The following is a 27,095-nucleotide window of genomic DNA, read 5'->3' as shown; positions in this document are numbered from 1 at the left end:
TGCCAATCGTAATTGGCGGCAGCGGCAACCATCCTGTAGGGGCATGATGAGCTGTTGACGGTCAGCGATTCAGAAGGAGCGTTTTTACTCGCACGCCAAATGAGTTTAACGTGGCAACCTTTTAGGGACACATAGTGCTCAAAGTGCGTCTTGTGTTACTAGTTTTCTTTAGTAAGCCTTGAAATAAAGGCAAATTTCATTGGAAATTACGACACCGATACTGGTCTCTGCGGAATATTTTTTTTTGGAACAGGTATCTTTTAATTTTTAATTAACGTAGCCGATATACCAACATATCAAAGCCACGAGATATCTGAGTGGGCACACCAGAAAATAGCAGTTTAAAAGAACTTGTTGGGCTACTTGGTAGAGCATTTGGAAAAGCTAATTCGAGCGCGAAAACTTGACACGAACACTCACACACGCACACACCTGCATCAAACACACACAGCGTTTTATGCATGGGTGTGTGCATGTGTGAGAGATCAAGACAAGTTTTCACGCTCGAATTAAGTTTTCGAAATAAAATAGCATGTTTCTCATATCTTTGGAGGGAAAAAGCTGGCTTCACTACTGCTTGTAAAGCATTGGGGAAGCTCCCACTCTAGCATTTTTAAACCTCCTTGCGTTGCTCAGTTCGTGCCTGGACTAGCAAATTTGGGCGATCCCGCAGGCCAAGCAAGCTGCCGGGAGACACAGGCTCTCCGTTGACCCTAAGTGGGAGCCGATCTCAGCCATCTACCGAAAATTAATAAAGTCTACATCTCTCTCTCTCCTTGAAGTATTTTCATTTTTTGCCGTTGTGTTGCGTTAAAAGCGGCTAATTGGCTTGGTGGGCAATGCTCAAAAGCTCAGGGCAAGAGAACACCCGAGCGCATGGTCTGCGCTCTGTGGCGGCTGTCTACAGCCCCATAAAACGACAGCTAAGGCAAACACGTCTGCTTTGGGTGCCATCTATTGGCGAACAGAGTAAAAAGACAAGCGCTGCTAGATTATGCCCCGGTATCTCAATGAGCGATGTCCCTAGAAGTGAACATGCTTTCTTTAGCTCCCCCTGGATAGTGCGCTAGGCCACAGCAGCAGAGCGCAGGCCGCAGGTTTGAGTGTTCACTCTCACAAAGAGCTATCGTGTTTCTCTGATATAAAAAGCTCCAGAAGGCTCTGAATTAACAGTTTGCTACTACCTTACCTTTATCTCGATGATGTTCGTGAACCTGGTTTTTTTTTCGATATTGGTGCGCATATACGACTGCTTATAAACAATATAGGCAGTGGCGATGTCTGCACCCCCTCCCTTCTGCTTACGTGGAAACAATACATATCTTGTGGTAGTATTGTCTTATACCAATTAGTGCCTAATTACGTTTACGGTAAACTGCTTTGAGGACTAATTGTGGGACTTCTGCCTGCTTGGGGACAGCCAGGCTGGAAAGCGCATAGCTAACAATAAAGGTTAATCAGGTACATTGTCTAATATATTTAAATATAATAAACTTTTTACTGAGGCGAATAAGTTGAAGTCCTTGTGAATATGTCTGCGTGGAAAACGGCCATGTATTTATCGGACAAATGAGGTAAATAATAGCAAAATACCACCACCACAATCGCTGCAGGCGCGCAAGATTCACGCTGACCTCACTTCCGCTACGTTCATGAGCCTATAAAGATGACCTTCACCGGACTGTCGGTTTCTCTGTCAAAGCGTGCAATAAAGGTTATAGCAAGGCAGATGGAATTGTGGGAGCTTTTCAGTACGTTCTGCAAAGGTTCGCGCAAAAGAGAATAAGCAAGTCACCGCTAACCAGCCAAGTCATTTATAATTTCTTCACGAAGGTCAGCTAGGTAACAACCTTTTCTTTGTGTTTTTTTCGTAAAAAAAGTCAGCCCGGCATGTCGCATTTTCAATAACGCATAACAATGCAATAACGTTAAAGAACTCGGTTCACAAACTTTGCGTCGTCGGCGTCAGTACCCGTGCTGGCATCGTTGGCATCGTTGGTTGTCAGTGAATAATCATCCTATGCATGAACGAAAAATCTAAAACGATGCAAATAAAATAAATGAATGTACAAAACTTCTGAAGTGGAGTGCGGACTGAACCAGGGTTGTTTACGTCCAAGCGGGAATCGAACCCGGCTCTTTCAACCACATGGCACTGCCTCTGCTAAAGAAAATATTAAAAAAAAGCTTCCTCTAATTAGAAATGCAATGACAGTAGGTTTCGCGCTTCACAAACACATGCGTCCTGTATACATGCTTCACAATGCAACATAAAACATTGCAGTAATAATGCGTGGTACAAGCTTTCATTGCCAATGGGCGTCAGAATATGTGAATATAGTATTGGCTTCATGGCTGAAGGCCGGTACCTCACTTAAAAAGGCACACACCCTAATGCGCCTACTTCCTTAAGAGGACGTAGTGGGTGCGTAGAAAATTTCAAAAGGTTTCATGCACCAAGTGTTTGAAGTAAGCATTAGGAACAGAATGTTATTATCGCATTCAACTCCTAAAGGCAAAGCGTTAGGGTCCCCAAGTTTTTTTAAAGCTTTACGCAATCTGACAGAGATGACGCTGCATCGTCGGGGCTTCCATGCGACAGATCACAACTGCTTTCTTCGGACCGCCGTCATACTCGAGCCGTGATGAGCGCTATACACCAGTGGTTTTCTCATAGATAAAAAAGTATACCTGCTGTTCTTATTAGTTCAATGTGCAGCAGTGACGTGGCTCTGTGGTGTAACGTATGCTTACTATGCAGTTAAAGGAGAAGGTGAGCATGTTCTATGAGTAACTAAAGCTGAGGAATGAATAACTGAACAGCTGTACTTTCACAGAAAGGGACCAGCACAATCTAACTGCAAATTGGTCACCTCAGGTGATTGCTTCATATCTTTTGAACTGAAAATATCAAGTTTTATTTCTTAGGGAAAAATTATTTTCTGCAATTATTTCGCCAATTTTTTAATAAAACTTTCCCTCCAAATATGGCTTTCTTTCCCACAAAATATAGTATTCTGTGCATGAAGGGGTTGAGGTACACACAAAACATCGGTGGCCTTCTTTGTGTCTTGTTTGTTTGGTATTTCCATCTTTGTCTTTTCTTTTCTCTTTATTCGGTTTTCCCCCTTGCTTGCGTATGTTGGTTACTATATTTTCTCTTTTTTTCATACCTTTGTCTAACCCTCTGTCTATTAGCCATACGCTTCTTCATTCTTCTTGTCTATTATGTCTCTACAAATTTCTTTTTCCCTGAACTCTCTTTCCTCGCTCTCTTTTTCTTCTACTGAGCAAGACACCTCTCCTCCTTCTACCCTCTGTCTACTCTGACTCGTTGTTATATGACATTTGATAACTCTAAGTTATGTTCTTCAAGCACGAATAATTAAAAAGCACGCTTAGAGGGCGTCTAGTGACCACTGTGAGTGTTTTTGTGACATACACTGTTACAAGGGTAACATTACGATTTTACGCAAGTTGCAAAACTATAAACATGGCTCATATTAGGATTTGTCTATTATCAGCACTAATATTCTGTATTTTGTCGTTATGAGACGGCCGAACAGTTCAGCAACTTTAGAGTGTGCCCTTTTTTTCTAGTAACACTGGTACTTCTAAAAACGATGTGCTTTTGTATGCTTTGAAAACACTTGCCTGATCAGCAGCAGTAGCCGGAAGTTCAATCATACCGCCAGCAAGCCTCTGTGAAATGAGATAGCAGGAAAGTAGAGAATGAAATACACACAAAAATCACTTTTTACATATCATTGTTTATTTCAGGAACACAATAGTTAGACAAACGAAAAAGTATCTTTATTACTCTTATGAATGTGCTCCTACCGTTACTGCACAATCACTTCAACCTTTGCACACCTGGGCTGAATGAATAGTTGAGACAATAATTATATATATATATATATATATAAATATATTTATAGATATATGTATATATATATATATATGTGTGTGTGTGTGTCTGTGATGAAAGAGATGATAATACCAAAGAATTTATAGCGGAAGTTATTAGAAACAATGTGATGTAAGAGAGAGAAAGAAAAGTGGCGGAAAAAGTAACTTGCCGTGAGAACTAATCGAACCTACAACCTCCGAATAACGCGTTCGGTGCTGCCAGCTCGTAATACGTTCACATGCTATGTGATGCCATACAGGATCATAAAAGAGTGTACCACCCTCGCCGCCATGGCTACAGGTGGCTCTGACTGACACTCTTATGTTTAAATTCACGTATAAATGCAATAAAGTGGCTAGGGGGATGGCCGCCATGATAGCTCAGTGGTAGAGAATCGAACGCGTTATTCGGAAGTCGTAGGTTGGATTCCTGCTCATGGCAAGTTATTTTTTCAGCCGCTTTTCTTTCTTTCTGTTTACATCACATTGGTTCTAATAACTTCCTCTATACATTCCTTGGTATTATTGCCTGTTAGATCTCATTATTATTGAGTCAAAACATGGAAAAATGAGCCCTTAGGTATACACCTCTTTCCCTCAATCATTAACGAGGGTCTCGTACTGGCAGATTTGATGCCGTTAGCTTGTATACAAGAGACTATTGGTCAGCTGCCAGCTCGTAATAAGTTCACGTCCTACGTGACTTCTTACAGGCTCATAAAAGAGTGTAACAAACTCGCCGCCATGGCTTCAGGTGGCTATGACTGACACTACCACGTTTAAATTCACATATAAACCCAATAAAGTGGCTGGGGGGATGGCCGCCGTGATAGCTCAGTGGTAGAAAATCGAACGCGTTATTCAAGGGTCGTTTGTTTGATCCCTGCTCACAGCAACGCATTTTTTCAGCCACTTCTCTTTCTTATTATTTTCATCACAATGGTTGTAATGAATTCCTCTATACATTCCTTGGTATTATTGTCTGTTAGATCCCATTATATTGGGTCAAAGTACGGAAAATCGACCAGCTAAGTATACACTTCTTTGCCTCATTCATTAATGAGGGTTTCGTACTGGCAGACTTGGTGCCGTTAAGTTGTATACAAGAGACTATTGGTCAGCTGCCAGCTCGTAATAAGTTCACGTCCTACGTGACCCCTTACAGGCTCATAAAAGCGTGCGACAAACTCGTTGCCATGGCTACAGGTGGCTCTGAGTGACACTCCCACATTTAAATTCACATATACCCAATAAAGTGGCTGGGGGGGATTGCCGCCGTACTAGCTCAGTGGTAGAGTATCGAACGCATTATTCGGAGGTCGTAGGTTGGATTCCTGCTAACGGCAAGTTATTTTTTCAGCCACTTTTCTTTCTTCTTATTTGAAATACATCAGTTCTAATAACTTTCCGTGTACACTTCTTGGCATTATTGTCTGTGAGATCTCATTATTATTGTGTCAAAAAACGGAAAATGAAGCCCTTAGTTATACACCTTTTTCCACCATTCGATAACAAGGGTCTCGTACTGGTAGACTTCTTGCCGTTAGGTTGTAGACGAGGGACTATTGGTCAGCTGCCAGCTCGTAATAAGTTTACGTGCTACGTGACGCCATAGAGGCTCATAAAAGAGTGTACCACACTCGTCGCCATGACTACAGGTGGCGCCCACTGAAACTCCCACGTTTAAATTCACATATAAATCAAATGAGGTGGCTTGGGGGATGGCTGCCATAATAGCTCAGTGGTAGAGCAACGAACGGGTTATTTGGAGGTTGTAGGTCGGATTCCTGCTCTCGGCAGGTTATTTCGAGAGCCATTTTTTGTTCTTCTTATTTAGATTACATTAGTTCTAGTAACTTCCGTTATACATTCCTTGGTGGTTTTGTCTGTAATATCTCATTAATACTGTGTCTAAACATAGAAAAACGAGCCCTTAGGTATACACTACTTTCCCTGACACACACACACACATATATATATATATATATATATATATATATATATATATATATATATATATATATATATATATATATATATATATATATATATATATATATAGGCATGGTGGTTGAGTTGCCATAGCGATGCATAAAGTCATGTTAAGTAGATCCTCCGTGAGCTGTCACAACGTGGTTTATTTCGACGTTTCAGCCTAGAGTGTGGCCTTCATCAGGATTGATGAAGGCCACACTCTAGGCCGAAACGCAGACTCTGCGCTGAAGCGTGAAAATAAACCACGTTGTCACTGCTCATGAAGGATCTACTTGTTTATATATATATATATATATATATATATATATATATATATATATATATATATATATATATATATATATATATAGAGAGAGAGAGAGAGAGAGAGAGAGTGAGAGAGAGAGAGACTTATTATCGGTGTAAAAGTTTCTTCAAGAATTGACGCCCCGTCGCACACGTGATCGAACTCTCTCTCTCTCTCTCTCTCTATATATATATATATATATATATATATATTCATATATTTATATATATATTTATATATATATATATACATAAATATATGAGATCTAACAGACAGTAATGCCAAGGAACGTACAGGGGAAGTTATTAGAATGAATGGATTGTAAATAAGAAGAAAGAAAAGTGGAAAAAAAATTACCAGCCGTGAGCTGGTTATTTTTTCATCCACTTTTCTTTCTTCTTAGTTACATTCCATTGGTTCTAATAACTTCCCCTGTACTTTCCTTGGCATTACTGTCTGTTAGATCTCATAACTAATGTGTTAAAACATGGAAAAACGATCCCTAAGGTATACACTTCTTTCCCTTATTATATATATATATATATATATATATATATATATATATATATATATATATATATATATATATATATATATATATACGGCGAAAGGGAGATACTGATCGTAGATATTTCTTTCAATCTAGACATATTCTATCCAAAAACGTTCGACAGTTGATGTTAGAAATTGTTTTGACCAGTTGAAATAAAACAGTAACAGTATAGTAGGCTATCGATTCATTTCATTCTTAAACAAGCAAAGCCTGTTTTTCTTACTGTACGTTGAAGTGATAATTAACATTGCTGCAATGTATCGTTTGTTTTCGTTTTCGGCATCATTTTTGTGTGTGTGTACCAGTATATATGCAAAATTCACACATACGAAAAAAGTCATACACTGTTATCTGCACTCGTTTGGTCTCTTCTCGTATCATGCCTTGGTTATGAACCTTATTTCCGGCGCAGTCACTTACAAGTTTCGGTCAGCATAACTTATTAAAAAATTTTCATTAGAAGAAAAAACTCACCTGGACCCCTCGGTGACTGACATCTCCAGGACCTCGGGTGGGGTCAGTCTGGAAATGAGTTAGTAATACATTAGGTATCTATATAACAGAAAAGTAAATATTACAAACTATATTGTTATGTAAATGGTGATTCTTAAAGGCGCATGAGTTATTGTGCAGTTGCCATCTTTCCGGTATAGATTTCATAAATGCCTTACATGCACTTTCGGAAAGCACGTGTCACTAAAGTGCATTTACCATTCAGGGGAAAACAATGAAAACAATTTTTATTTATTGTTCTGTGGAGTTTTATCAGGTTTTTGGTGGTGTGTTTGTACTGTGCAGAGATTTTTTAGAAAGCGTGACCACCTTTGTCTTACCGACCTGGTCTTTGATACACGTAATTGTTACCTCTACCCTTTACCGTTTGCCATCTTTCCTTCTTTTTTGGTTGTATTAAGAGACGTTCACGCGTGCGCTCTTGTATTCGTAAATTCAATTTGCTCTCAGCACGTCTACCATATCAAAATAAATTTCTGAATATTAATGCAAAACTAATTTTGTTATAATACAATATTGGTTAATTAAAAAAATTGGGAGATCCCTCGTAATGTGGGAATCGATGATATGCAAAACACGAATGAGGAAGGTAGATATGCCTTTTTAAAATCAGCACAACGTTACGAGGCGGAGGAAAATTATGCTATACAAGAGTTCATTGTCATGATTATCAAGAGTGGACGTGTCGTTTACCTTCGTCATCTATTCACGTATCTGATACAAAACTTGGTATGTATTTAGCTAGCGACGCAGCCACGAGCACGCTATGAGCGCAGCATGCAGTCATGTTTAACAAGACACGCAATTCACGATTATCATAGTTCGACCTGTCATTTTCATATGTCGTCCAATCCCGTCTCGGTATACCAAATTTGGCATAAGTGTAACTAGCGAAATGGCCGCGAGCACGCATGTAATAAGTATTGTGATTTAACGTGTCATTTACTTTCTTGGTTATTCACGTCTCGTGACAACAAATTTTGTATATTTGGAGCTATTGAAACAGTCGTGAGCGCATCATAAGCGTGGTATGTTGTCATGTTTTTATATAACACGCGTGTCATTATTATCATGTTCTCATCAGTCGTATACCCTCGTCATCCTTTCACGTTACCTAACACCAAATATGGTATTAGTGGAGCTATAGCAAAACGGCCCCGAGTGAATCTTTAAGGGTCCAATATACACCGACTTAATGTTGACGCGCGTGCACGCTGGCCGCCGCGACGCAACGCTAGAAAACGCGACCCTCTTTACACCAGAACACAGCGAAGTCAGTGCTTGCTGCCACATGGAAAAGTGCGTGGCGCCATCTGTTGCAAGCGCGGCGAAGCAACACCCTCAACTGGTACACGAGCAGATGCTCTGCAAATGAAACACAAAACTTCACAACCCGAGTGCGGCTGTAATCATGTTTCGCGCTGTTCTTGGGCTGGAATTTTACGCTGATTTTGTGTGAAACGTCGGGAAGACCTCTCTCGACAGGCCGGGAAGTCTTCAGCACGTGCATTGCAGACTGCGGAAGCAACATCATCAGGTACGTATTATCCGACTGAAAGAAACTCGAACAGCGTTATCTGCGGCGTCCCTTGGTTCTGACAAGGTAGAGCTTGTGCTGTAAGCCGCAGTGTACGTACCGCTAGAATACGGCTTACGATAATGCACCACATGTGTAGCAGTTGCCAGTCCTGCCGGGCACTCGAATCACACAAGAAGTGCAAAAGTGCCAGCCAGAACAAGATTTTATAATGCTACGTTTAGGCCAGCCGAAAGCCCACGTGGATTTGCCTAGCGACAGTCAAGGCATGTCGCAGTTCGACCGAGTCGAAAGCAATACTTTCCGCGCCGTTCACATCTCTTGATGATAGTAGGCCGATACAGTTGTACTAAACATGCGCGGTGCGTGCATTCACGCGTGAGTCGTAATACGTATCCTGTTATTGGCATGCGGCCTGTGAAAGGGTACCGGCAGCAGTTCTGTGCCGCATACTACAGGCATACTGCACACTAATCGCTGCTGTAAAGTGGACAGCTGGAGTCACGTTTCTATTAGCGGAATAAGTATACTCACTCGCACACTTCACTTGGCTCGTAGTTTTCCTTGCTGATTGTGATTACATCTTATAGCACGACCAAGCTCAGCGTTTTTCGTTGTAGATGTGCAATCGCAAAACGCCGCCCCCTCACAACTCGCGCGATGGGCTGTAAACTTCAAAGAAAGTCCTCAGCAATCTCTTTCTCTTGCGTTGAATGTCGATTGATATGTGGTGTTTAAAGTCCCGAAACCCCCATATGATTACGAGAGCAGGCGTGTAGAGGGCTCCGGTAATTTCGACCACCCGAAGTTTTTACCTGCACCCAAATTTGCGCACACGGGCCTAGAACATTTCCGCCTCTATCGGAAATGCAGCTGCCGCAGCCGGCATTTGATCGCGCGACCAGTGGGTTGGAGTACCTAGCCACTAGACCACCACGGCAGGGCTCTTACGCTAGTTCACAACCGATAACAGCGCAACATCCCAGTTGTACCAAGATCCCAGTTTATAAGCGGGCGCAGCATGAACAGGCGTTTTTTCGCAGTTTAAAGTCCCAGAGAAACTGCATGCCATAATAGCGGGGCGCGCCTTGGCAGTTCCAAAAATTTATGCCGTCTCTGCGAGTGAGGGAAGGCGGCTGGGACGTACTCTCGTCTATAGTCTGATTCCAGGTGCGACCAGCCCGACCAGCGTCCGTCGGCGTGGTCCGGCGGCAACTGACATGAAATGCGGCACGCTGCATTTCGCGCCGAAGACTTTACCCAGACAGTACTACGTCAGCCTCTCTTCGTGACGAATAGAGGCCGCGCGTGCACAAACGCGAATGCGTCAAAGCAACGCGGCCCGGCACGCGCCTGCGTGTACATGGCAGGCAGAACGGCGCCTGGCGTGGCATCGCCGGCGTGACGACACTAACGCTGGCGTACACGGGCGCCGGGTCACATCACATTGAAGTGTACTGGCGCATTGAGTTTGGCATGTAGTCATGTTCTTACATCACCCGCATCTCAAGATTATTGTTTCCACCAGTCACATACATTCGTCATTCGTTCACATTCCGTAATACTAAATTTCATATAGGTGGAGCTATCGATACGGCCGCGAGCGTATAATGAGCGTGGTATGTAGTCTTGTTGTTACATGACACGCATGTTATTATTATCATGTTTCGATCTGTCACTTGTGTTCACCAGGCTGCAATGTCATATCATACCTGTCTTGAAACTTCTCATGTGAAGGTAAACACCACTAGAGCAGCAAGACCATGAAATGTAAATTATAACTTTTAAGACATACATGCCATGATTTTCTTGTTATGACTAGTCACTCATGCTCGCCATACAGTCATGTTATGCCATATTGATTCCAGTATGAACACCATTATCCAAGCAGCATTTAGAGCTAAAAGTCGTAGGCGGCTAGATAGATAGATAGATAGATAGATAGATAGATAGATAGATAGATAGATAGATAGATAGATAGATAGATAGATAGATAGATAGATAGATAGATAGATAGATAGATAGATAGATAGATAGATAGATAGATAGATAGATAGATAGATAGATAGATAGATACGCTCAAATTCGACGAAGTTCGCTAAGAAATACATATTTTGTTCAAAATTTACTTCTAGTTAACAAAGAAAAACAAATGACTAAAATATCAAGTTTTTCTGTTCAGGGAATGGAGGTATCAGTTGCGCCAATGTCTCTTAGTTGCGTGCGCGGGCGATTGCTTTTCTGTTAGTCAGTGCCATACGATGGAGCCAGGTGGCGAACACGGTGGAGCTAACTGCCCACCGACAAAGCTAGCCATTGTCTGTTTGGCAAATTTCTAATGCGAAGCATTCTTTAGCGAACTTTGGTGACTTTGAGCGTTTCTTTCTATCTATCTATCTATCTATCTATCTAGCCACCTACTACTTTTGCCTCTCATGACCGTTTAGAAAATGGTATCAGTACTAAACTTGGTATGGCTTAACATGACTGTATGTTGAACATATCTGAATATTCATAAAATGAAAACCATGACATGTGTGTCATGAATGTCTTCATTGACATTTCGTAGTCCTACAAATCTTGCGGTGGTTTCGTTTACATCGCATGTTGCAAAACCGGTATGGTATGGGATGATTGCATGGCGAACACAAGTGACTGACCCTAATATGATAATCATGACATGCGTGTCATGTAACAATATGACTACATGCCACGCTCATGATGCACTCGCGGTTGTTTCGCTAGTGTCCCTTATAACACACATTTGGTATTACAGAACGAGAATGAATGACGAAGGTTTATGACTGGTGCAAACATGATAATCATGAGATGCGTGTCAAGTAACAATATGACAACATGCCACGCTCATGATAAGTTGCGGCCGTTTCGCTAGCTTCACTTATGCCAAACTTGGTATGACGTTACGTGAATGGATGGCGAAGGTACGATACTAGTGCACACATTACAAACATGAGACGCTTGTCATGAAACGACGAGACTACATGCTACCTAGAAGTGTGGCAGCTTGGGCTAGTTGGTATGGCATGACGATACTTATAGCGCGAGAGCAAAACGACGACACAGAGACAAGAAGTGTCTTTCGTGTTCTTCTTGTCTCTGTGTCGTCGTTTCGTTCTCGCGCTATACCTATCGTCATACATGCTACGCTTATGATACGCTCGCGGCCGTTTCGCAAGTTTCACATGTACTAAACTCGGTATTACGTGACGCAAACGGACGGCAAAGGTAAGTGACACATCCAAACATGATAATTACGACATGCGTGTCCTGTAACAACATGACTACTTGCCACACTGATAATGCGCTCGTGGGCGTTTCGCTAGCTTCTCATATGCCGAAATTGGTATTACGTGACGCGAATTAATGACGAAGGTATGTGTCTGGTGCAAAGTTGATAATCAAAAGATTCGTGTCATGTGAGAACATGGCTACATGCCACAGTCAAGGCGCCAATACATTTCGACGTGAGGCGGTGCGCATACTCGCCGGCGTTTATTTAGTCGCGTCACATTAGCGTTCCCACGCCAGGTGCCTGTGCTACCTTATACTCATGGCGCAGCCAGGCTGCATTGCTTCGACGCATGTGTGTTTCAGCGCGTCTGGCGTCCCTCCGTCACGAAAATAGGGAGACACAGCGTTGTCTGCGTAACACATCGGCGCTAAGGGCAGTATTAAGTGTACTAGAACTCTAGCAGTATGTCACATTTCACCCTGGTTGCCATCAGGCCGCGTGACGGACGCTGGTCGCGTCTGGCGTCAGACTTGGGGTGCCACCTTCACCAAAAAAAAATATTTGTAATAAGGTTTTCCAATCATTCGCGTTTCCAGTATTCATTCACATTTATTCGTGTGCCCAGCGTAGGTGCGCGTCAACTCTACATTGGAGCATCATGGGCCCTTCATGATGCGCTCGCGGCCGTTTCGCTAGCTCCATATATACCAAATTTAGTGTTACGTGACGTCAAGTATTGGCGAAATATATGACTGGTGCAAACATGATAACCCTGACACGCGTGTCATGTGAGAACATGACAACACACCACGCTTATAGCGGGCTCGCGGCTGTTTTGCTAGCTCCACATATACGAAATTTGGTATCACGTGACGTGAATAGATGAAGGTAAATGACACATCCAAACAGTATAATCATGACACCGAAGTCATGTACTGCATCATTTACCTCCACCTCGTAACGTTGTTCTGATTTTAAAGTGACACATCAACATTTCTCATTTGTGCTTCGCGCATCATCGATTCCCACTGTACGTGAGATCTCTGAGCTTTTTCATGGACGTTATGCAATTAGGTGTACCTTACATGAGAACTTGATAGGATACAGTGCAAGCACAAGATACATGCTGCGACAAAAAACTGGTGTCTGCGAGGAGAAATATTCTCTCGTAAAAGTGTGAGAGAAATCTTCGCGTCCAGACAGCGTGGTGGAGAGAAGGGGTCAAAGTTGTTCAATGGAGGAAGTTCAGGAGATTGTTTTCACCACTAATATTAACAAAACTTTTGCTTACGAGAAAGCATTTTCACTGAACGTAGGCCCCAGTGAAAACAGCGAATATGACAGTAACGGTGAACTAACACCTGCTATCACAACTGCTGGGTGTTGTACATCACGTCCCGTCAATTCCGAATATTATTTATCCCTCATAAATAACCCTAGATTGAATGACCTATATGCCTAACCAAGAGGACTATAAAATTCTAGGTTTCTTGTGTATTGATTCTACAAGATTGTCATGAAATACTGTGGACATTATGCAGCAACGCTTGCCGCCAACTCGCTTGCGGTTGGTCAGTGAAGCGCAACTGTTCGAGCGATGAAACAACCAATTACTGCCATAAATTCCACCTCTCTGCTAACTTCCCTTCTGCTTAAGCGGCTACTTTTGAACAGCGTTGTTTTTCAAGAAAAATTCTGAAACGTGCAATTCTTCACCACTGGAAATTATAGTGTTCATTCTTGTCGATATTGATTTTTTCATCCTTCTGATCGAACCTGCAACATCAGAGTGCCATGAATTGCGTTGGCCCTGCAAGAGTTTAGGCATGGCTGTGACACAAACGATACTGAATGGCGTGTTATATGATTCTGCTTCCTTGCAGAAGCCACTCTGTAGTCCTGACAGCATAAATAATGATGGCGTGTTACGTTTGCAAACAATCACCTCCAGAAACATTCCGAAACGCGCTACACCGATGGTCCTACTGGCTAGCGGCAAACCCACGAAACTGGCTTCATACATATGTCGGAGTGCAGTTTTGTTTATCCGTCAATGAACTGAATGCAACTTTTTGTAGCAGAACCAGGATTTCGCAGAGCACCATTCATGGACGGTTAACGAGCTGAAGTATATTTTTTGACTTCAACGCCAATAATTAGGTGGCGAGCCTATATGGTGTCGCTGTGTATATTGGTATCATATAGACCTCAGTGCGTCTTAAGAATTCACCTCTTGAAAGAGGTACGGGCGGTACGTCCACCAGTCCTATCTGTACATCTGCCTACAAAACGGTTGATCCTCCTCAGCGTGCCACCTAATTGTCATGCGTAATCTGACCAGCATGTTCACTTGGTCTAGCCAGATTTGGGCAGGGTTACATCACTTCGCGTACGAGAACCATTGCACATGCGGTAGACAGGGGCGCTAAAAATTATTTCCATTATGAAATAGCCTGTAGTGCTTCAATATTCGCCATGTATGATCGCTGTGACTTTCTCCAAGAATTATCGGGCCAGTTTAGGCTCCACAAAAAAGTTGTAGCCTATTGGCTCACCCTTTAGGCTTTTCTTCTTTTTGTGTTTCGTGTCTGGCTTATAGTGCGAAAAAAACGCTTTGTTTGGTCCTCAAGGATAGAATACTTTGAATACAACTTACCGGATATCTGCTAGGACTGTGAGGTGAACGATCTCTCGCTGGCCCGTGCTGGAAAACAAAAAAAACATGCACGCGCAGTGTCCGTGAACTCACTCCTGAAATCACAGAACGATGATAAAAAAGGTACAATTAACATTGACGCTTGTTCGCAACGAATGATTGTGAACGTTTCAACCCACCTGCCGATGTTTCAACCTACCTGCTCAATAGGGAAAGTTGAAACAGCACTAGACCACCCTGATCTAGTGGTTTAGGAGCTAAGGTACTCGTTTGCAGACCCACAGCTCGTGGTATTGAATCCGAGCTGCGGCGGCTTCATTTTGATGAAGGCGAAGATACTGTAGGTCCATGTGCTCAGATTCGTGTGCACGTCAAAGAACCCTTGGAAGTCGAAATTGCAGGAGTCCTCCACTATGGCGTCTTTCATAATTATATGGTGGTTTTGGGACGTCAAACCCCACATGTCAATCAAACCAACAGCACTAGACAATACATAACAGCTGACTTTTCCTTGCACAGGTGCTATGCTATCTCAAAACGCATACTTGTTCAGTTTTGATGGTCGAGGTTTTTCTGCTGTTAACTTGCCCCAACTTTGCTTTCATTTTGATCACTTCTTATTATATAGTGCATTGTCTGTTTATCTCTTTGTTAAGAAGGTCTTTTGAGTTGTGTCCGGGGCCTTCTGATGATGAACTCGCGCTGACTAGAAACATTCCGGTCTTCCATTGAGAACAAACTATCCTGATTTCTACCAACGGAAAGCTAATAAACTACCAATTCAAACAATCAGTTTTTTGTTTCACAAATGTTGACGCAAATTCTTGCTGGCTAGAAATAAAATAGATGACTTAAAGGATTTCAGTAATCCTGTCAACTCCCAGCCTGAAGCTATTGAATCTTGCTTGCCCGTTCTCGAGCAAGCACAAACTTGGGATAATGCTGCCCTACACGAAAAGCTGCGCTGCCCTATTCAGAACATCACTTTATTAGTCATCAAGTTCTATTATGAAAGAAGCGTTTTATAAAATCGATCACGAAGAGATTTACAAATTCCGCCTCAAGGATTAGGAAGCAGAAAATGACAATTCTTTATAGGCCAGCCTGATAGAGTTTTATAGACCCACATAAGGCAGGATTTCCTCAGATCTAATGGTTTCACGTGATTGCTATAACTCGTCACAGCTAATAAAAGATACCACATGTACGGGGGTCAAAATGGCAGTGAATGAATTAATGCGCCAACTTCATTGTCGTGGGCCTGGAAATGAACTCCCGGTTTACCGCTATATTTGTAACTGATTAGGCAGTTGGTATAGTTACTGATTGGCTCTTCGTATCGAGATCCATAAGAAAGTTTCGGCTCCTTTATTCTCTAAATACTTGAGTACAGTGCAGTGGGTATGTGTACCAGGTCATCGAGGCATACTTATAGATGAAGTGGCTGAAGCCCTCGCGCGGAGGTCTCTATATTGTCTTGTTATATTCATAGTAACTAATGCCGTCTTTTTTACGGAGGCCCTTCTGTACATCGTTTTTACATCCGGATTTCATGAAAAGCATGTTATTAGTTCAAGAATATGGTCATTTTTCTTGTGCTTGAGGTAATAATCATTTGATGCCCCACCCAAAATTTAAAGTGTGCTTCACAAAGTTTTGTTTCTGGATTCCCTAATTGAATTCTTCTCAACACAAGTCTGTTCAATTGCCATCTCTCCTTTGCTTTTACTGTCAGGAGCCTGAAAACATTGCTAATTTTTTCTTTCTTGCCTACGTTGCACAAGCTTTTGGAAACAAAAGAGCATTTTGAAATGTTATTCAGAACTCGAAGCATTATTCCTAATTCTGAAAGCATTGTTTTATTTGCAGCATATTCTCTCGGACACAGCAAGAGGGACGTCTGCATAGGATGTTTTTCAATTTTCCCTAGGATTTTTCGAACAAGAAGGATTTCTCGTGGGCTTATTCCTGAATGAAGTCTTAGTTCGTTGTGTTCAATTTATTCATCCATTTCCAAAAAATTTTATGTACCTCTTTTATTAGTGCGTGTTGTTAAGCCTATAAAAATTCATATTCTCTAAATACCTGAATACTTTATTTTAAGTCGTTGAATTTCAAAATTTTTATGCGCATCATATCTACCACTGGTTTAACGACCAATCACCTGTAGTGGGCACGAGCCAAAGCATAGGCACAAACAAGTAAGCAAGCATGCAATCAAGCATTCTTGTACACGGGGCGCAATGTTAACGTGACTGGTGTGAACTACCTCAACATTTTCCGTAAGATATTTTTCATGAAGGTGCAGACTATTTATCCAGCTATCATCTGCTCTAGATATTTCTCGTAACAATACTACAAAGGATACGCCCTCCCATAATTCCTATGCTTGATTCAATAAATTGGTTTAGGCTAATGGGTTTGAATTTGCGTATAATAACTGGTAATGTTCGTATTATTCGTCAAAAGTTACGGGGCGCCACTGCAGCCTATTATGACGATGGTTCCACTGTGCCGTTAAGGTATATACATGTTTACGTAGACGATTGTCGGTATCACTCTGCTGTCTTTCCATTTCATTAGAGACGGAAGTCATTTAAACAAATTTCCAATCAGTCTTGTTTTTCATCTAATCTTACGTGATGCCCACATGTATGTGCATGGCACTGCATATGAACACTGAGTATCAATGCGAAGACTCTAACTATTAAGCTTCCTGATGTTATACACTTGCTGGCTATTTATTGTACCAAGGTTATCGTTGCGTCTCCGAGATGGGTTCAAAATAACATTTGTGATTCGGCACTTACCCAAGTTAAACGGCATTTTTGACAATCGAGTAGTATCAAACAGCCCACCACGTTGGTCTAGAGGCGAAGGAACTAGGCTGCTGACAAGGAGGTCCGTCATGGGCTCGAAAACGGGCCGCAACAGCCGCATTTTCATTCGAGGCAAAATTGAGAGATGCCTGAGTGCTTAGATGGTGCACTATAAACAAACCAAGGGATATCAGAGCTTCCAGAGCCGTCCACTGCAGGTTCTCTCATAATTATAAAGTGGTTTTGGGACGCTAAACCCCCAAACTTAGTGCTTGGTATACTATAGAATGCACAAAGAGGACACACTTCTGCGATGTAGACATTAGATACGTACTTTCTAGACCGGGAAGAGGCGAACTCAGAAAGTAAGATAGCATGAACAGAAGCAATAAATAATGCACACCAGCACACTGTTGACTGAAGCTTTAAAAATATTATCTTAGAAGCCACTGTGTGCGAGCAGTATTTTTGGCGATGTACTTGCATATGATAAGACAGTTTACCATTTAGGGGCAAGCTTGAAAAGCTGGCATATATCTAGCACTCGTACCGAGCGTCTTGCAATGTTAAAGATAACAATAGTATAATTTATGCTTCCTACGATATTTCCTAAGCAACATTTCTGCTGCTCTTTTCTCCCTAAAAGCTGCAAGTCAAGAAAGCTTTGTGTTTAAAGAAAATTCTTTATGCACCTAGAATTCGCAAACCCTTCACCAATGTTCCAATCTTCGCTCATAAGGCAACCCCGAACAGTTCTATTCACACTATTTTACAAACTATATTCAAGCTGTAACCTTTATGTAACGCATGGGATAACTTATAAGGCCTTTCGGAACGTCCACTAGTGCGTTGCGGGCCACTCCCACTCCTGAAGAGAAAGACCAAGTTTCTATACTGCGTTGCGGGCCCTTTCGACTGTCCATTACTGTGTAACTGTTGTTGTACTCTGAAGCTTGAAATAGCAGCCTCCTATTTCGACGGCGCGATGACTTCACCACAGCGTAACGTGAGGCACCCTCATAGTATGTGTTGAAGGTTGGATATACCATCGTAGAAAAATTGTATAGGTTGGGTATATTCCAGCATAAATCTTGAGTATAATAGTGAGGTCAGGGTACACGCTGACTTAAGGAAGTCTGAGTGCTAGAGCTTGAGGTCTGCTTGGTTTTTTGCGTGGTACTCGATTGTCTCGGCTCCAGGTAAAATATATTTTGTGGGTTGATTTTACAAGATTGGAGGGTCCCGGTTCCTCAAAACATAAACGCCCCCCTCCGTCATAGCCACGCGGTTTACAGTCCTCGTGGAGCTTCACGGACTGACTCGCTGAATTTCGGTGGGACTCCCCCAATGGATCCCATATTAGCCGGGAACCAAACGAGTGTGTTAAGTTTGATCTCTTTGCCCTGAAAAATCCACAATGCTGGTTCCAATATTGTGGCCTTGGCAAGTCCTGTGACCACCGATCACGAGTGACTGTAAATTGTCCACCTCCTGTTGCCTAGCAAGGCCAATGCAATTACCGCTTGCTATGCTATTTATGCCACCATAGTCCTGACCTCTGCCGAGTTTGTGAGCGTCCTCGTGGTTAATGCGCACTGCTGCACACGCCTTATTGGGCATCACCAACGAAGCAACAGTATTTAGAGTGTTCCTGAGCCCTTTGTAGCAGAGAATTCACCCTGGCCTGTCTTCTAACCTCCTTATGCTTGGGGTGGACATTTCGCGGGATGGGGACCACGGTGATTTGTTCTCAGTGTTCGCGAGTAATTCTAGGGAAGTGAGACTTGATTTATTTAGTGTAATTCTCAGCTCCTGCAGGAAGTTTCTACAAGAACGCGCAGTGAGCAGCTTGGCGAATTGCACCTCTCCTGTGCTTCTGCTATTTCTTCCAGCGTGTCGTGCATGCCGTCTCTTCGAGCTTGTGTGTATGAGAAGCCTGAGGACTCTCTTGACGGCCTTTCTGAATAACGTGTGGAGCTTGTCACGCTCCAACCTCTGCCAGTTGTGCAAGGCTGCAAGATAGGTGAACTGACACATCACAAAAACATGCACTACCTTTACGAAGTTGTGTTCTGCAAGATTCTGTCCCTGTTGGCAACCCCTCGTATCAGTCTCATGGCATTGTCAGTTTTCCTGGCGAATTTTCATCCGTAAGGTTATCGGAGCCCTTTGATGGGATATGAAACCCAGAACACGAAGGCAGTCTACTCTGGGGATCAAGCTACCCTCACCTATCCCAAGAGTCGTGTTGACGTCCTCCGATAGTTGGTACCCTTTCTGTTTGGAGCACCTGCACGTGGGTCTGTGCAGAAGCAGTTCTGGTTTTCGTGGAGAGCACTAAAGTCTTGTTGGTTTTGAGTGACCTCCATGAATGCAATAGTTTCCTGTAGCACGGCCATTACTTGACTATCGCTGTCCCTAGTACATCATATTGCGATATCGTCGGCACAGATAGTATTACCACTGTCATCGACTTGGAAGAATTTTTGAGGCAATCCAACCACAGCGAGAATAAACATGGCCACTGATAACACTCAACCTTGTGGCGTCTCTTTGAATACAAGCTTTATGGCGTCCAAAGCAAGATAACACATCTTGAAAAGGGCATTTATATCAGTCAGGAATGAAATCATTTAGTCATGTTAGCGCTTGCCAAGCCCAGAGCTCTAGGTCTCATTAAGCAAGAAGTGATGAAGAACGTTGTCGAATGCCCCCTTCAAGTCATCCCCGGTATGCCTCTTAAGTTCTTTGTGTTGGTGTCTCTAAATTACCTTTTATCAGCTTCTTGGGCTTGCGTCGAAGACCCACCCTGAAGCGTGTAACGTTAACGGGATAAACGTCTCCTCGAGCTAGTCGGTTCTCCTGATATATAGGGCATGTTCGGCCACCTTACGCATGCATTAGGTGAGGGAGATGGGCCAGAAATCACTGATGGCTAGCAGGTTTTCCCGGTTTGGGAATGAGAAAGGTGTTGGCCGACTTCCACGTCTCCACGACACGACCACTCTGCCACGCCTGCTTCACGACATCCGTCAGGTACTCCACTGAACTGGTATCAAAGTTTCACAAAGCCTTGTTCGTGATCTTATCTGCACCGGGGCTGTCCTGGTGTTTAAGTCATGCATTGCCTGCTCAATGCTCTCCTCGCTTCCAAGTTCTGCGTCCAATTCTGATTTGCACGCGATTCGTATACGGAGGCAGGAAATGGTGGGCCGGAGGCGAAATCAAGTCTTTCCCAATAAGCACTGCCACTACATAATTGTCCGAAGATTTTTGAGTAGTTGCATGAACTATGTCAGTCAGTCTACGCATTTTGTTTGATTTAGCGGTGTCACGCAACATGGGCTTTAGGCGCTTTTAAGGACCTGCCCTCCACATCTGTTTGTCGGACCAAATGCAAATCTTGTCCCATCGCTAGTTAGAGAGGAGCATGGAGCATTTCTCCGCACTTTTGTTGACATCGGTAAGACTTTTGCACAGCCTGCAATTGAGGCGCTGCTCTTTCCGATTGGACAGGGCAGACTGTTTCGCCACGAGAGAATGAGACAGTCTGATGTCCATCTTCCCTACACAGGCATGTCTGTGGTGACGCCCTTAGTGGTAGGCTTGGATGGCCTCGCTCATGTGAAGGCCGCAGCGCTAAATTTGTAGCTTATAGAAGCTAAGTCCGACCTTATAAAAGATCGTAGCGCTAAATTCTCTAAAGCCAGAAGAGCTCCTCAGTTGACTGCAGTTCAGCCAGCCTTGGTTCAGCGTTAACACATGATTCATTAGCTCACGAAAAGGGGTTTCCACCCGAAAACCTTTAAGGGCGTGACTTTTGCCTTGAAGGGCTATACCTTTCTCAGAAGACGGAAATATTATTTCCGCAATTCTGCCACCAGTAGCGACTATTGTTTGCAAGATGCGCCAATTTGTGTATGTGGAGAATCCATCACTAAGGTCACTGTGTCTCCGACCAGTAGAACATCTTTACTTAGATCGGAAATGTCTTGTTGACCCCATGAAACAAATCAGCTAATTTCCGAAAAAAACATTAACGATACCCGCGTATGGCACTGTATTGTGGTATAGCCGATACATCGTAATATATTTAGCTAGTTATATAAATACTTTTTGCCAATGTATTCTGATGTAGAAAAACAAATACTCAGAAGTACATCTAACTCGGCGTCGTGATGTCGTTGTGTCTCTATACTGCCAATCCTTGCTGCTGGGCGTGGTGTTCTCGGTCAGCTGGAGTTAACGGCTGCCACGTTCAACGAATAGTTGATGGTGGTCATAAAACTCCGCGGATTAACAGAAGTACGAGAAGGTTCAACATTGACGTAAGATTTCTGGGTTGCCAGTAGGGGAGCGACATAATGCGTTTGCAACCCAACGTATAGTACTTTGGAGTCGTTTGCAAACAATTGACTATAAATGGCGCAACTTTGTTCTCTCGTATTCGGCTTGAACGTGCGCAGCAGCTGAAGCGCAACTTCGTCGTCGTCGCTCATGTGGCGACGGCTCGTCATGCACTCACTACTTCACTTGCTCTCACGTTGAGGCTGTATTAACAACTCACTGTTCAAGCAGCCATTCCTTGCTACATTCCAGAACGTTCACAAATCTATCAGCACCCTGCTGAGCATGATTGTGATCTGCTTACTTCTACGATGGCCTTTCAGTTTTCTGCGCATGAATTCTAGTAGTCTTTTTTAGCTGCGGAAGCCATCACAATGAATTGGCCGATCAACTCGGAGCAATCCTAGTTTTTTTAATGAATAAACTTCTCTATGATTTTCTTCTTTTCTTTCTAAGAGGTTATTGTTTGCAAAATGATTCATAGCTGAGAATAAAGCAACTGCTTTATGAAGCGTGTGTTGTTTTATACATTATTTATTATTAAATACTTGGGGGAAAAGACAAGCAGTTATTACTGGCATAGTATTATTGCCTGAACTTACTTCTGCTTATAGATAAGCCTCACATTAAGCTCACAGACTCAACTTATTTAGACAACAATAATTGCTATATAACTTGTCTTTTCGGCATGAATTCCTTGGCATCTGCTGTGAAGGCACAGCAGATTGCTAAATGGTAGCCTGCAAATAGGCTAAAAATTTCTTTGCCTACAGACTGAAAAACCTAATGAAGTCTTTCAAATGATAAACATTCATACAAAGCCATTATTCATATAGTTTTTGGTAAATGACTGCTGTTTGATTGCAAAGCATATATTGATTTTGTAAGTGACTGATTGATCACACATTCCAAGGTTCAAGTCAGGTGCATAAATGACTGTAAATAATATTTTAAAATCAAAACTAAACAGCTTTCATTTGCACCATTTATTCAGCCACTAGAATACTGTGTGTCTCTTTAGCTGTAGTACTTATGCTTGCAGAAGTGAATTTCATGTATATTGGAGAGCTAGGTTCCTAAAAACCTGTAAAGCTAATTTTTATTACCTGTAACTGTGAAGTAGTTGCTAAAATTATATTGCAATCAGTTCCTTCAATATGTTTATACTTGAAGATGCTATTCTAAATAAGCAAATAAATGCAATTTATTAAATTCAGCTTCATTTCAAATAAATAAAATAAAAGGAACAGGGGTAAACCCACTTTCATGCTTCTCTTACAATTTCTGTGCATTGCCTGAGAACACATAACAATATCAGTGGGAACTGGCCTTATCAGGGTGCTTGCATTAGTGCATGTGGCAATGAAATTGTAAACTTGATCATGGGCTCATATTTAATGTCCTTTACTTGTAGAGTTGTAGAGTTTACTTGTACCCACTACGCCATCGCAATCAGCGATGGCGTAGTGGTTAGAGCATCCGCCTCGCATGCAAAAAGTCCACGGTTCAAATCCCGGTGCCACGCAGTTCCCAACCAGATAAAAAAATAAAATCCGCGTGGTGATGAAACTGCATTAAGAGGCCTGGGGTGCGGCCTCACCGGTAACCGCCACCGGAAACACACTCCCTCACCAGAGAGGGATTGGCCACCCTGGTGGAGTGTGTGGCCACTACCTTCCACATGCATACGTCAAATAACTCACGGCCCTCAGTCTCTAGCACCTGCGAAGCAACTGACCACGGCGGCGGTCAGATCTGCAACGCAGCAGAGGGTACTAAGAATCTCTGGATCCGGACAGGCCGCCATTGGAACCTGAACTTGGCAACGTTTAACGCTAGAACCTTATCTAGTGAGGGAAGTCTAGCTGGACTATTCGATGAGCTAGAGGGTGTTTAATGGAATATAATAGGGCTCAGTGAGGTTAGGAGGACAGATGAGGCCTATACGGTGCTACAGAATTGGCACGTCCTTTGCTATTGGAGCTTAGCTGACAGAAGAGAACTGAGAGGGCGGTTCTTAATTCACAAAAACATAGCTGGTAGCATGGAGGAATACTATAGCATTAATGAAAGGGTAGTAGGTATCTTAATTAAACTGAATAAAAGATACAAGATGAAGGTGGTACACGCTTATGCGCCTACATCCAGCCATGATGACCCTTCAGTTGGAAAGCTTCTATGAAGACGTTGTATCGGCAATGAGTAAAGTAAAAACACAGTATACTATACTGATGAGAGACTTTATTGCAAAGGTAGGGAAGAAGCAGGCAGGAGACCAGGCAATAGGAGTTTATAGCATCGGTACTAGAAACGCCAGAGGAGAGGTACTAGTAGAATTCGCTGAACGCAATAATTTACGAATTTTGAATACCTTCAACCGAAAACGCGGAAAATACAAGTGGACACGGAGGAGCCCTAATGATGAAAATAAGAACGATATAGACCTTATAAATAGTGCACACCCAGGCATCGTGCAGAATGTGGAAGTGGTTGGCAAGGTACGAAGCAGTGACCATAGAATGGTACGGTCTCCAATTCACCTAGACTTGAGGAAGGAACGACAGAAACTGATACGCAAGAAGCCAATCAGTGAGCTAGCACTGAGAGGGAAAGTACAGGAATTCAGAGTCTCGCTTCAGAACAGGTACTCGGCTCTTAGTGAGGAAACCAACCTTAGCGTAGATACAATGAATGATAATCTGACGAGTATCATTACGGAGTTTGCAGTGGAAGTTGAAGGCAAGGTAGTTAGACATGACACTGGCAAGCTTTCCCAAGAAACAGAGAATCTCATTAGGAAGCGTCAAATCATGAAAGTCTCATGTAAACAGACAAAATAGAACTGGCAGAGCTATCGAAGTTAATTAATAGGCGTAAGGTATTCGATGTAAGAAAGTATAACATGGAGAAAATTGAACACGCTCTGGAAAACGGAGGAAGCGTCAAAGCAGTGAAGAGAAAACTTGGGATAGGCAAAAATCGGATATATGTACCAAGGGGCAAAGAAGGCAAAATAACTACCAATATGGATAGAATAGGTAAAAATGCGGAGGAGTTTTACAGAGATCGGTACAGTAGCCAGGACAACCACGACTTTAATACTATAAGAACTAGTAGTAACCCAGATGACACCCAACCAGTAATAACAGAAAAAGTGAGAAAAGCTTTGGAGAGCATGCAAAGAGGCAAAGCTGCTAGTGAGGATCAGGTAACATCAGATCTGCTGAAAGATGGAGGACAGATTGTGTTAGAAAAACTAGCCACCCCGTATACGAGGTGTCTCCTGACGAGAAGAGTACCAGAGTCTTGCAAAAACGCTAACATCATCTTAATACATAAGAAAGGAGATGACAAGGACTTGAAGAATTACAGGCCGATCAGCTTGCTCTCTGTAGTATAGAAGCTATTTACAAAAGTAATTGCTAACAGAGTAAAGAAAACATTAGAATTCACTCAACCAAAGGAACAAGCAGGATTTCGAACAGGCTACTCAACAATCGACCACATTCATACTATCAATCAGGTAGTACAGAAATGTTCATAATATAACCAACCACTATACATAGCCTTCATAGATTACGAGAAGGCGTTTGATTGAGTAGAAATATCAGCCGTCATTCAGACACTGCGAAATCAGGACGTCGATGAAGTATATATAAACATCCTGGAAGAAATCTACAAGGAATCAACTGCTACCATAGTGCTTCATAAAGAAAGCAACAGAATACCAATCAAGAAGGCTTTAAGGCAGGAGGACACAATCTCCCCAATGTTATTTACCGCGTGCTTACAGGAGGTTTTTAGAAGCCTAGAATGGGAACAGTTACGGATAAGAGTGGAGAGAACCTTAGTAATCTGCGCTTCGCCGATGACATTGCATTGCTGAGTAACTCAGGGGACGAATTGCAACTCATGATTACGGAGTTAGACAAGGAAAGTAGAAAGGTGGGTCTTACTATTAATCTGCAGAAAAGGAAAGTAATGTACAAAAACCACGGAAAAGAGCAGCGCTTCGAGATAGGTAATAGTGCACTTGAAGTTGTAAAAGGCTATGTCTACTTAGGGCAGGTAATAACCGCGGAGCCGAACCACGAGATTGAAGTAACTAGAAGAATAAGAAGGGGCTGGAGGACATTTGGCAAGCACTCTCATATTATCACAGGTAGATTGCCACTATCCCTCAAGAGGAAGATATATAACAGCTGTATCTTGCCGGTACTTAGCTACGAAGCAGAAACCTGGAGACTTACAAAGAAGGTTCAGCTTAAATTGAGGACGTCGCAACAATCAATGAAAAAAATTGTAGGTGTAACCTTAAGAGACAAGAAGAGAGAAGAGTGGATTAGAGAACAAACCGGGGTCAAGGATATCATGGCTGAAATCAAGAAGAAGAAATGTACATGGGCCGGGCATGTAGCGCGTAGACAGGATAACTGCTGGACATTGAGGGTAACTAACTGGATTTCAAGAGAAGGCAAGCGGGTTAGGGGGAGACAGAAGGTTAGGTGGGCAGATGAGATTAAGAAGTTTGCGGGTATAAATTGGCAGCAGCAAGCACAGGAGCGGGTTAACAGGCGGAACATGGGAGAGGCCTTTTTCCTGCAGTGGAATTAGTCAGGCTGATGATGATGATGATGATTATGATGATGATGATGATGATGATGATTAAACTTCTGTAAACTGCTAAGTACGGGCTGTGAATGCCCGAATTTCTCACGAGTGGTAAATGAAGCTCTTAGTGTACTGAACAGTCAGTCTTACCAAACTAACACGCGTCAGCTGTGTATAAAACATACGCAAATAAATGTTCTTACTAAGTTCGCATCGGAACTACTCTTGTATCCCACTCCACGTGGTATAGCGGTGCTGAGCTCCAAAGAATATATAAGTTGCCTTCGGCGATACAGTTTCCGTAAATTGTTTGGAAAGAAGTGAATTATCTGCCAAATTGGTTGCCTATGTGTAGGTAAAAAATTACAAAGCTTTATATTTCTGAACTCATATAAGCATACTTACTTTTCCATTTGGGCATGTAGACTTTTCCACTAACATTGTCAGCAATAAAGCGGTGGAGTAAAGTGCGAAAAATTGAAGTTGAATGCTCATAACTGGGTACCAAGGGTCCGCTGAGCGCGGCCAATTAAAAAGCTGTTTGCGACACTCACTAAATTAAGTTAGCAAACAGCAGCTAGGATGCGTCACTGAGGCAATATTTGGCCTGTACAGT

At 42.6% G+C, this 27,095-nt stretch overlaps 1 protein-coding gene across 1 annotated transcript; it reads right to left on the bottom strand.

Moving 5' to 3' along the window:
- Window positions 1-1,650: 1,650 nt before the first annotated feature.
- LOC142765974 (uncharacterized) lies at window positions 1,651-27,095 on the bottom strand. The gene is made up of 5 exons (XM_075867782.1): window positions 26,885-27,095; window positions 14,703-14,750; window positions 7,218-7,265; window positions 3,655-3,702; window positions 1,651-1,758 (listed from the first exon to the last, which is right to left on the bottom strand). The coding sequence occupies exons 1-5, from the start codon at window positions 26,972-26,974 to the stop codon at window positions 1,651-1,653; spliced, it is 342 nt and encodes a 113-aa protein (XP_075723897.1). The 5' UTR covers window positions 26,975-27,095.

This window comes from Rhipicephalus microplus, chromosome 6, assembly GCF_043290135.1.
Source record: "Rhipicephalus microplus isolate Deutch F79 chromosome 6, USDA_Rmic, whole genome shotgun sequence".
NCBI lineage: Eukaryota > Metazoa > Arthropoda > Arachnida > Ixodida > Ixodidae > Rhipicephalus > Rhipicephalus microplus.
Note: the sequence above shows the minus strand (reverse complement) of the source record. Positions and strands in the feature narration are given on the sequence as shown.

What these genes read in the sequence shown, in the direction of transcription:
- LOC142765974 (XM_075867782.1), bottom strand. Translation starts at nt 26,974, where the DNA reads ATGAGCATTCAACTTCAATTTTTCGCACTTTACTCCACCGCTTTATTG. An exon ending in ACAGTCCTAGCAGATATCCG is followed by an intron (nt 7,266 to 14,702) that starts GTAAGTTGTATT and finishes ACTCATTTCCAG; the next exon opens with ACTGACCCCACCCGAGGTCC. An exon ending in TCAGTCACCGAGGGGTCCAG is followed by an intron (nt 3,703 to 7,217) that starts GTGAGTTTTTTC and finishes CTCATTTCACAG; the next exon opens with AGGCTTGCTGGCGGTATGAT.